Here is a 12,481-nt window from a genome sequence, read left to right as displayed (position 1 = left end):
GGTTTATCGATCCCACCACTCGCCATTGTACAGAACTACTTCCCGGCTGCGCCTCACAAAAGGACAGTTTGAAATTAGCCAATTAAGATTAGAATTTTGATTACATGCGGACAGGTTCTAGTTATTTTTAATGGAATAGTTTTTTCAGCTGATTTACTAAAGAGGCATACAACGCAGCATCGGCACAGTGTTTTGTGTGTTTTTTAAAATACCGGTATTCATTCGGATTTACAGTGCCAAACGCACTGAGGTCGCAGCACCAAACAGTTCAGTAAAAATGTGTACCGTTGCACTCCAAATTAAAACACTTTGAAAATGTTCTAGATCATTCATTGATATCTATTAATTAAAATGATATGTAATTGGATTCTATAAATTGTGTTAACATCAGGAAATCTGATGTGAAACCTGCCCCGTACATTGCACTCTGTATGAAAATCCCTTAGGAATGCATCACGTCCAGAAAAGAGGTACAGGTAACCCATTTTCACAAAATGCCTTCATAATGAGAAAAGGCTAGAAAAAGTCTAAAAAAGAATGCTTAGCTATTGCTGATTTAACCATAGGATCATAGAAATGTATAGAGATCACAACGTTGTATCTGTCCCATTATGGAGTCTGACTTCACAGGCACCACCATTTTGAAGTGGTCAATTTCCTTCTTCTACTACTTCTATGAGTTAGTAAAACAACTTAAAGGGTACATACTGCCACCTGGAGTTTGTTATTTGAACCAGAAAAAGTCAAGGTTGGCGATTTACTGCCACCTACAGTTATGGAATATTCGATCACGAGTATGATTGACTAATCACTTATGATGACCTGCAGAGAATTATGTGAATCTTCCTTAACCCATAGGTAGTCCCACCCGGTTGACTACTTCAAAATGGTTAAAGTCCTCAATGGCGCAACCCATGCTAAAACAGGCTTTTGGGCACAAGCATCCTCTATAACATAAGGTACACATTTTCCAATATGGCTGCCAGCTAAATATTGCTATGCAACAGACTACAAGTGACAACTATAAAACCAATACACTACTAGATTTGAATCTCTTGAACTTGTATCATTTCCCAGTATGACCAATTTCCCTAAAACAAGTAGCCTATATAGTTCTACCATTTGTAACATTGTTGTTTCAATGATGAGTCTACGTAAATCATTAGCTATGGACGGCAAAATGTTTAAGATGAGATCCACCCAATAGAATGTTCCATTGTTGTTTAAGTGTCATTTTCAATGAGCATGTGAACATTACAACTTGTCTCAACACTCCTTAAATCAGTCTGCAAACATTCTATTGCATAAACTCCCATACAACAAGATAAATAAACGTGTAAAAAACCATAGAAAGCACATTTTCTGGAGAGGGTATCATATCTATTTGATCAGGATCTTGTGGGGAACAATTTATTACCATCAAACCACCCCAAAGTGGGCAAATCTCTAATCAAGGACAGATTTAGACCTGGGACACCAGGTGGGTGCAATTAATTATCAGGAAGAACCAGCAGCACTCTGGATCTCCAGACTGGGATTTGAATACCCCTGGAATACAGTAGCTCTGACCCTCTTATAAGGCTTTTCTTCCAGTAAAGAAAATTGTCTACACAAACACACAATAGGTTACCTTGGCAACAAGCATCTGTTGCTGGGCCTCGATCTGCTGCTGTTGCCGTGTGGCCATCTCCTGCAGCTCCGAGAGCGTGAGCTCCACGCGGGGGTTCCCCACCTACACACAGAGAGTGAGAGGGAAAAAGAGACCATAGAAAGTGAGAGGGGGAGAGAGAGAGCGATTGAGAAAGGGAGAGAGGGAAATAAAAAAAAGAGGGCGAGAAAGAGAGAAGGGAGTGGCAGAGAGAGAAGGAAGGAAGGGATAGGTGGAGAGAGAGCAGAAGGGAGTGGTAGAGAACGAGAGAGGGAGAGAAAAGGAGTGGTGGGAGAGAGAGATAAGGGAAAGAGAAGAAAAAAAGGGAGAGAGACATTAGTAGGGATGTTCTGATGTGTTATCCATTTGTTTATCTCCTCAGCCCTGAAGAGGAATTCTGCATCCCAAATGGCACCCTTTCCCCTATAGCCCAGGGATCTAGTTAAAAGTAGTGCACTATAGGGATTAGGGCGTCATTTGGAATGAAGCCGAAGAGCCAGAGCACATTGGCTCAGCCAGAAAAAGAAAATGAGCTACAGCGGTCAGCAGCAGACCCATAATCTAGATAGAAAAAAACCCCACACTAACTGAGGGGAGGACAATCAAAGCATAGAGATCGCCCAGTGCTGGGATGGTCATTACTTCAGTAGTGGGTGTCCACAGTATAGCCTACAAACAATTAGCCCAGGGCAGCTTTTGCACAGAAGTTTGTTTTGGGACACTGCAAAATATTGCCGGTGGGTATATCTATTTATTAATTATATTTATTTACATCTATCTATCCATTCATTTAATCTATTTACTCATTAAACATTTTTTACAGTTCAATGCAGGTTATATAATAGATGTGGTCCTCTGTGGCTCAGTTAGTAGAGAATGGCGCTTGCAACTCCATGATTGCGAGTTTGGTTCCCACTGGCGCCATCCATATGAAAACGTATGCACAAACTACTGTAAGTATATATATTGCTAAATGGCATGTTGTAGATCGGGGTTCTCCAACTGGCAGCCCGTGGGCCAAATTTGGCCTGCAGGTGATTATATTTAAATTGTTAGACATTAAAGACTAAAAACACCAGCAAATCAGCTCCAAGTTATTTTGATTTTGGAAATCTGTTCCAAAGTATTCCCACACATATTAGAGCGATATACACTACATGACCAAAAGTATCGTCGAGCATCTGCTCGTCAAACATTTAATTCCAAAATCATGGGCATTAATATGGAGTTGGTCCCCCCCTTTGCTGCTATAATAGCCTCTCTGCTATAATAGCCTCCACTCTTTTGTGAAGGCTTTCCACTAGATGTTGGAACACTGCTGCAGGGACCTGCTACCATTCAGCCACAAGAGCATTAATGAGGCCAGGCACTGATGTTGGGCGATTAGGCCTGGCTGGTAGTCTGCGTTCCAATTCATCCCAAAGGTGTTTGATGGGGTTGAGGTCGAGGCTCTGTGCAGGCCGGTCAAGGTCTTCCACACCGATCTCGACAAACCATTTCTGTATGGATCTTGCTTTTTGCACGTGAGAAACAGGAAATGTTGAAACGGGAAAGGGCCTGCCCAAAACTGTTGACAAAGTTGGAAGCACATAATCGTCTAAAAAGTAATTTTATGTCGCGTTAACATTTCCCTTCAATTAAACTAAGGGGCCTAGCCTTAATCATGAAAAACAGCCACAGACCATTAGTCCTCCACCAAACTTTACAGTTGCCACTATGCATTGGGGCATGTAGCGTTCTCCTGACATCCGCCAAACTCGGATTTGTCCGTCAGACTGCCAGATGGAGAACCGTGATCCATCACTTCAGAGAATGTTTCCACTGCTCCAGAATCCAAAGGTGGCGAGCTTTACAATGCTTCGCATTGTGCATGGTGATCTTAGGCTTGTGTGCAACTGCTCGGCCTTGGAAAGCATTTCATGAAGCTCCCGACGAACAAAAATTTGACGACCTGACTTGTTGGACAGGTGGCATCCTATGACGGTGCCGCGTTGAAAGTCACTGAGCACTTCAGTAAGGCCATTCTACTGGCAATGTTTGTCTATGGAGATTGCATGGCTGTTTGCTCGAATTTATATACCTGTCACCAACGGGTATGCTTGAAATAGCCAAACCAACTAAATTTGAAGGGGTGTCCACATACTTTGCATATATAGTGTATGTGATTGCATACAAATGTAAGTAAGGTATGAAATTATTATGTTTTCAATCTAATTTTATTTGTCACATGCTTTGCAAACAACAAGTGTAGACTAAGAGTGAAATGCTTACTTACGGCCCTTCCCAACAATACAGAGAGCAAGAAAATAGGGAAATAATAAGTCAAACGTCTAATAATTAATACACAATGAATTACAATAACTTGGCTATATACACGGGGTACCAGTCAAATATTACATCTGTTTGGGCGTCTTGGGGTCAATTTGCAATCAACAAATTATGTTCCAGCCCCCTAACCATCCACTCATGAAATAAAAATCTTCCTTATTTTAGTCTGATGCAGCCATACTCAACAGGAGCACCGCGGTCCGGATCTTGACCGGGGTCAATACGGACTGCCGCAAACGACTTGACTCAATTTATCAGCCGGGTGAATCGCAGCTGTGATAGCAACAGTATCAGTCTCTTTACACAGGCGCCTCTCAGTTCCTATCACAACATCACGAAGGGCAGCGGCAGGGTCGCTATGGCAATGGGGCACTGGGAGGGGCACGGACAAGGATAATTGGATTAAGCACATGTTCCCAAAGGCCGGAACTCGGGGGGAAAAAATAATTTCTGTGTTCTCCGACTGTGTCCTGGTGACACAGAGCCTCTATCGGTTCAGAGGTCAAGTCAAACCTTCTTCTCATCCCTCGAGTCCCGACTTCAAACCAGCCGGGTTGTGGAAACAAATACCTTTCTTGAAGTCCAATGGCCATAGGTGGGTAACACAAACACACCTAAAGCTGCATACACAAGGATGATGTAAACTGTGTTTAGACAGTAATGCATTCTCTTCAAAGCACATAGCTGAACTAGGGAAAACTTTATTGAAAGAGCATATCTACCTCCAAAGGTGTTGCCTGGCTTCGGTAGAGCCTCAGAGCCATAAGCAATATTGAAATGGCAAAGAACCCCTAGCCAGGGCCTATGGAAAGTGTATTAAAAAGGGGGAGACTAAATGTCATGGTTGTCTTACACACATCAAACAGCACAGATATGAAGGAAAATGTGGAAATCAAGACAACTGTGTGTAGTTGTCTACTTTGTTCTGGTCTTCTGAAAATGGTGTGCAAGCTTCACAGACCCTTACCAAATCTGGGGCCGTGTGTATCAAGCTTTTCAGAATAGGATTGCTGACCTAGGATCAGGTCGACCTCTGCCCATATAATCTTATTTGTTGGCAAAACACAACTCAACTTCACGCTCCTACTCTGAGACTCTTGATACAAAAGGCCACAGGTCCTTAGAAAAAAAGAAAAAGACATCATGATAAAAAGGGTTACAGTGACCAAGGACAATGTTGAGTTCCGTTTGGCTACACAGATTAGAAGGGTGGGGGGGGGGGGGGGGGGGGGGGGGGGGGGGCGTCAGGAGGGGAAAGACAGATCCTACAAAAGAAAATGTCATTCTGCCACTTTCTTAAGTGGTAGGACTGGAAAAACAATTTGCCAATCTATATAAGGCATAAGTACAAGCTCTGGCTGATGTGTTGCTATGAACTACAAGAGGTAAAACCAATCCAGGTCTGTTCACTATGCTCCTTTCATAATTAACTGATAAATTAGTCCACATGGAAAACTAAAGGCATAGAAACCATAAATAACTTTAATAGGAAATACAAATAAAAAAACATGACAGAATTAAAAAAACAATAACATTTTGGACTGACCAATGTAGAACTTAACTTCAAAGTTACACATAACAAAATGTTTGTGTGTGTGCCTGTGTCCCGTTAACGCTCTGGGATTACCCAGTAAAAAAATTGGGAATGGCTCAGAGACCACAATGTCACTGGACGGTTACCAATTGCTTTATTAGATTAAAATGGAGGGTCCACCCACTGGAAATCCTTCTGAAAAAGCCGGACTAGAGAAAGCTAAATTTGGGTAATCCCATGGTAACAGAATTAATGCTGAGAATCAAATATTGCGCTTTAAAATGTATACCAAACAAAAACCATTGATTTCAAAGTGTAGTTTAACAAACCATATGCACAAGGACTACTTTCATACATTTCCACAGCAAATTTTACAAAAACGAATTTTCAGGAAGTACTGTGCAGATACAAAGTTAGGTAACAGAATTAAACTGAGGAACATTTTACCTTTTATTCTGTTACCGAACTTAGCATCTGCCCAATTTTTCTAGCAAATACATTTTTTTAAATGGATTTACTGTGTAAATTATTCAAAGTAGGTCATTGTGCATAGGAATGTATAGCTTGTTAAACTTTGAAATCACTGTTTTTTTGTTTGGCATACATTTAAGTAAAACATCAGTCTCTGCGTAATTCCGTTACTGTGGAATTGCCCATTTCTAATCCCAAGCAGACTCAACACACTGGCTACATCTCGATTATCCCTCCTTCCTCCCAAAGTTTGCACTTGTTCACTTCTCTTAACTGATTTAAGAGGAAATGACTGGTCTAAGAAATATGGTGAAACTCCCCCCTAGCCCACACCACCAATCCAATGATTTTAGATTTGTGCTAAATAGTGAACGAGTATACATTTCTGGAGAAAATAGATACTATTGTGATGCATCCACTGTTGTGCCATTGCTCATTGTGCTGTCCGTCGTTGCCTGAAGAGTGGGGCAAGGCAAGGGAGCAGGGAAGAGCTGAAATCAAGGACTAGTAACGAGTTAGCAAGGCGGGAAAAAAACATGGAAAAGAGATGGGGGTTGATGTTTCGGGATATGCTAGCCAGCTGCCAAAAGCCCCCGTCTCTGTCCCACACAATCTCTAATTCCCTGTCCACATTTGGATTTCAGCACCAGGTTTCACAGAGCGACCAAGATCCACACAACAGTTTGACACAGCAATCCAAAACGACCTGCTTGTGCGATTCAAACTTTTGACAATTTCCTTGTCATCACAGTGCCACTTCTACCGACCATGTTTGTTCTGCTATTGCATTCCAATTACTGAATAAATCACATCACGATCATCAAATCGCCACATTTGACTTTTAATCTCTTTTTTGAGTGCAGACTCGCTTTCGTTTTGAGACAGGTAGAACAAGTTCAAACAGTTAGAAAAGCTCTCGTTGAGATATTGGGCTATTCGTCAATGTTGAAACAGTACACATCTGTAGATGCTTAACAAAGTCCGTAACATGTCAACTCTACGTTGGTTGTCTTTCAACCAGAACGTGTCTGTACTCCATCTACAAACTATCACTAGACTATCAACAGCTTTATTTCTGCAGAGTAGCTGTAGTGTCTGTAAATATACTACAAATGCACACAGTCCCGAGTTGGCTGCGTGGTTCAGATGAAAGGTTGAGATCGCCTTACCTCCCAAGTATTTCCCCAGCTTCAGTGAGTGAATCCCGGGTGCGTGTATGTGTGGGCTCTGCCTCACAGACAGGGGGGATGGAGTGGACGATAGTAGAGGGTGATGAGACTGACTCAACTCAGGCAGGATGTGCCCCACACACACAGAAAGCCACTGGCACACAGAACCACGCTCCAGTGCATCCGGGCGACAGAGCCTCACTGATGAGGCCCACAGGAAAAATAAACACACACACACAGACAGCCGAAAAGGAGAGTGAGAGAATGTCTGGGTGAAATTGAGAGAAAGGAAGAGAGCGAGAGGGAGGGGGGCTGAGAGAAAGAGAAGGGGACCACCATGAGTATAGAGAGGACAGGAGAGAGAGAGAGAGAGGGAAAGCCATGTCTTACCCTCCCATTCTCTAAAGGGCATGTGTCCCCTGGGGATTATAGAGCTCCTCTCTCCCTGGGCCGAGTGTCTGTGTGTGTGTGTGTGTAGTTTCGCTGCTTGTGTGTAGGAGTGCTTGTGTAAGTGTCGAGTGTGAGAAAGTGTGCGCTTGCATGTGTGTTTGTGAGAGAGGGAGTAACTGTGTGTGCACGCATGTTTGTGTTACACTTTTTCAGAGAGCATCCCACATGTGGGCTGAGCGGCGAAAAGCCCCTTGCTCGACCAGAGGCCCGCGGATAACCACAACATAGATCCTCTTAGGACCGTTATGTCATCATACTGCCCTAATCCTCCAAACTACACAGGAGAGTACTGCGCATCCTTATACAGTCAAGGTTAACACACACAGGCTAGTGGGCAACATGCTATGGATCAGGGGTAATGTTTGTTTGGGGTTGTCAGTGGGGTGGGGGGGAACAGGAGGGCAAGATGGATGGGGTTTACTGAGTGCATGGAGATTTGAAGAGTTGCCCAACAATGGGATGTGATTATATGGCCAAACAAATAGGCTATAGAAGCATTTGTGGACAGGACACCCCCTGCTCTGCCTAAAGTAGGAGAATGTGCGCACACAATATTATTCTGTATAATGTGTGTGGATATTCACTCACTCACACACACTTTGAGGGGGTAGGGGGAGCTGATCCTAGATCTGTACTAAGTCTACAGGAAACATGTAGTTTGAGTGAGAGTCAGACTTGGTGGATTGTGTTCTGGCAGCCCCCTCTAGGGTTGTTTTCACTAGGGACCAAACGGAAGCAAATGGACTGAAACAGGGAGGGACCTAACTGAACTACCTGAAGAAACACTCATAAAACGTTTTGCCATGGTTTGCACTAATAAATACAACCCAGGGGACACCCACCTGAGAAGGAGACGCGCTCTGCCGGCGAGCAAGCATTAGCCCTGTCTGGCTAATCAGCTCCTTAGCCGACAGTCCACCTTCCCTAGCTAAAACACAACACTGCTCCCTGTGGTATACACACACCAACATGCTCGCACATCCATGAACATCCACATGCATGTGCACACGCAAGTGCACACGCAAACACATCTGGATCATGAATAGTAGGAGAAAGTATGCCAAAGGGACCAGATGAGGCAATGTGGTGTGTCGCGATGCGGTCATCACAAGAGTATACAAACAAATAAATAACTCCATCTTGTGCCGCAATGGTTTTTTCTCGCCCCCCCTTAAGGTTAAATTAGTTCCGCTTCCTCAAGCACAGCTCTCCCCATTCTGGAATCTGGGACAGATGGTTAGGGAGTGAGGGGGCATGCCAGAGGCTGCTGTTATCATGGAGCCATTCTCTAACAAATGCATGCATGCACACTAGTGGTGCGCGGGTCAGCTGTTTGATCACCCACACCCAATTGCTAATAAACCATCTGCAACTGCCGACATGTTATAGTGATCATTTGAGGCCCTCACCAAACTTTAACCCGATAATATAGAAAGAGGCTACAGTCAGAGATGGCAGATTTTTTTTTATTAGGAAACATTTTACAGGGGGTGCAGGGTTTTTCAGGGGCTGATTTACATACATCGAGTATACCAAACATCATGGACACCTTCCTAACATTGAGTTGCATATTCACTTTTTCTGCCTGTTCCCAAAAGTATTTGGTGATTGGTGGGTTGGCTATTTGGCGAGCAAACAGGTGGCCTCCAATCAAGTTGAAGAAACAGCTCAAGGATGATCAATGGAAACAGGATGCACCTGACCAAAATGTTAAGTATTCAGACCCTTTGCTATGAGACTCATGTAAATAAGGTCTCTATGTAAATACATTTTTTTTAACCTGTTTTTGCCATGTCAATATGGGGTATTGTGTGGAGATTGTTGAGGAATATTTTATTTAATACATTTTAGAATAAGACTGTAAAGTAACAAAATGTGGAAAAGGGGAAGGGGTCTGAATACTTTCCGAATGACCTGTATGTTTTAGGAATATAAAAAGGTACTTTAAATATAATTTTTCAACATGATTTTACTCAGGCAAAAACTACTGAATGAACTCAAAAACATGCTATGATGTATTGATTTTGATGACTGGGGAGAACATTTTTGTCCTGGCTAGCTATATAGAGTAGTCATCTGAATAACTGGAGCACCAAAAATGTCATTGATACACTGATTTTGTGAATCACTGGCACAGTGAGGGCCTAACCTTGTCCCCAGGTTAATTGAGCATAACACATATAATCCTGGCATATCAATGAATCAAAGCTGGCCTCTGTGGGAGTGAACAGAGGTAGGGAATGAACTGAAGTATTTGTTATTAGCAAATCACATGACTGCGAGGCGTGGCTCTGAATCAGAGACATATGGTGTGCCACTGTGTTCGAAGGTCCTCAGGGAGTTTCGGAGGGAGATTGACTGATTAGGGATAAAGCCAATGGATATGGGTAGGGACATTTTCTATTGGACAAGGATTTTTCCACATTCTCCCTATTGGGTTAACAAAGGCCATTTTTGAGGTATTGAAATAATACACCACAAGTATAAAAAATGTTTTATATTAAAAGAGCGGAGCAACCTCACTATGGCACAACCCCAAACATATGAGTGTGTATCATTTGGGTGCATAATGGAGCGGCAGGGTAGCCTAGTGGTTAGAGCATTGGACAAGTAACCGGAAGGTGGAAAGTTCAAACCCCCGAGCTGACACGGTACGTCGGTATGTCGTTCTGCCCCTGAACAGGCAGTTAACCCACTGGTCCTAGGCCGTCATTGAAAATAAGAATTTGTTCTTAACTGACTTGCCTAGTAAAGGTAAAAATAAATAAAAAATTGTGTGTGTGAGACTGTTTTGTGAGACTCAGATACAGTGTGTTCTTACCCCATTCTCATTGTGCTTTTCTCCACTTCTACGGTTGGCCTGCTCTTGAGATTGCTGGCTCCCTGCAGGGGGAAGGCACAAACACTGAGTACACTCTAGACCACGTGTCAAACTAATCATTCAATCTGGCCAAAAAAAAACTCATTTAACCACCGGCGGGCCAGTGTCATCATTTATTTTTTGTTGTAAAAAAATAAAAATTCATGTAGATCTCAATAGACATGGAAATGAGTAAAAACAAATTGTAGAAATGATAATGGACCTACATTTCCAGTCTCTTCACTCTGTACAGCTGGCTAACAGTCATTGAAATGAAAGCTAGACAGTCAGGAAGCCTAAAATTCTAAAAGCAATGGATAGAGAACTATTTTACTTATTATTTTTACAGCGAGGAATTTATCAATATTAAGTGCGGACCTCAGTGAAGAACAAATGCAGCCCGCGGGGAAAGTAAGATTGACACCCCTGCACTAGACAGTATATCTGCAAACACACACGGGTAGATGGATTTTGGGTGTGCGGTGAGGTCTCAATGTCGCTGTCATTGTATGTGTTTTTACAATTCTCCATTGCTACTAACTGGTTTTGTCAGACAGGAACCCCTCAGGGACAACTCTTAATTTATGAGTAAATACTAATAAACAGAGAACCCTCTTCTGCTGAAATGGGTCTTATTAAGTATGCAGATGATAAATAATAAGTGTGAGTGAGTAAGTAAGAGCTGGCATGTGATGGACTGGGGCCACTTCTCTGTGTCTTTGTGTTCCCGCCCAGTGGAGGGTTGACTCTCTCCACTGAAGACACCATCATATTCCACCTCACTGAGCCCAGGCCGAGAAAGAGTGATGAGAGAAGACAAGTGAGTACACAGGGGTAAAAGTAACAAAGAAATCCTGTGACTGAAACTTAAGTCGATCTCCGATCGATTGTCTGGGGCCAAGTTAATCTCCCTTTTCCCATGAGAAAGTCATGACCATCACACTTTTTAGGGAAAGAGGATCATCTTGTATTAAACTGCAAGTTTAGCCAATTCCAGTCCCCTTGATTAGGGGGGCCTGGGTCCACCCTGGGAGAATTTTTATTTTGAAGGACTGCGAAACAAATTTATGGTGGCTTTTTTTTAAAGGACATTATAACGCTAAATTAATTTTTTAAATGGTGACACCATCTAAAATATAATTTCCACCTCCAGAAATGAGCCAAATAACATATTGGTAAAACTTATGGTACAATTATTTTTACATATTGGACCATGCTTATAGCCTGGTCTACATCCCTCAAACTCAACTCTGGACATCAAAATCAGTTCCACTGCGTTTTTTCATCATTCCCCTCTAACCAGGGACTGATTTAGACCTGGGACACTAGGTAGGTGAAATGAATTACCAGGTTGAACAGAAAACTAGCAGGGTCCGGCCCTTATTGGGTAAGACTTGTATAACTATGGTCAATATTATCAGGATGTGCTATTAGAAACAAACAAAAAACAACAAATAAATATGAAAAGACCAAACTGCTTTCAAAATTGTTTTCCGAGTTTGTATTAAGATTTATTGTGCATTGACTGCTTGTCAGAATACGTTTCCCTCACTATGGCTCTCGCAACTTGAAAGAGCCTGGAGAGGAATATTTCTCTCACATTAGAACACACAACCAGTCGACTAGGTAAATAGGTAAACTATTCTACTATAGGGTTGTCTGTTTTATTAACATTATATGGCAAAAATAGTAGTTTTAGCACAGAAAGTTGCATACAGACATGCTGCTGCATTAGGTCGTGTCATCTCCAAACCATTCACCACCACCCAACCTCTCCAGAATCAATGTGATGGAATTCCGTCAGAGTGAATGAGAACTTTAACCCCTAAGTACAGTAGAAAGTAAGGTGAAGAGGGAGGGATAGGGCATCGGAAAAAATAGACGATTGATGGGCTCAAATCAATTAATTCCCAGATTCCTTGCATCCTTCTCAGAAGTATTGGAAGAGAAGGTCCAAAGACCCTGCCCACGGACGTTCTTCTCCAATACGTTTTAAGAAGGGAGGAGAGAAGATGCAAAGA

General features: G+C 42.5%; 1 protein-coding gene across 5 annotated transcripts in view; it reads right to left on the bottom strand.

Moving 5' to 3' along the window:
- The window catches only part of ppp1r13bb (protein phosphatase 1, regulatory subunit 13Bb), an 81,175-nt gene that overhangs the window by 33,069 nt on the left and 35,625 nt on the right, over positions 1–12,481 (bottom strand). For 4 of the 5 annotated variants that reach the window (XM_021612188.2, XM_021612187.2, XM_036985199.1 and 1 more), the window contains 2 exons: positions 10,422–10,483; positions 1,631–1,732 (listed from right to left, as the gene is read on the bottom strand). In XM_021612188.2, coding sequence (XP_021467863.1) covers positions 1,631–1,732; positions 10,422–10,483 — 164 coding nt within the window. Of the gene's footprint in view, positions 1–1,630; positions 1,733–7,150; positions 7,371–10,421; positions 10,484–12,481 lie in introns of those variants that run through there. The other variant, XM_021612189.2, reaches the window with a different exon arrangement.

This window comes from Oncorhynchus mykiss, chromosome 8 (assembly GCF_013265735.2).
Source record: "Oncorhynchus mykiss isolate Arlee chromosome 8, USDA_OmykA_1.1, whole genome shotgun sequence".
Taxonomy (NCBI): Eukaryota; Metazoa; Chordata; class Actinopteri; order Salmoniformes; family Salmonidae; genus Oncorhynchus; species Oncorhynchus mykiss.
The sequence above is the reverse complement of the archived record's forward strand: the minus strand, read 5'-3'. Positions and strand labels throughout refer to the sequence as shown.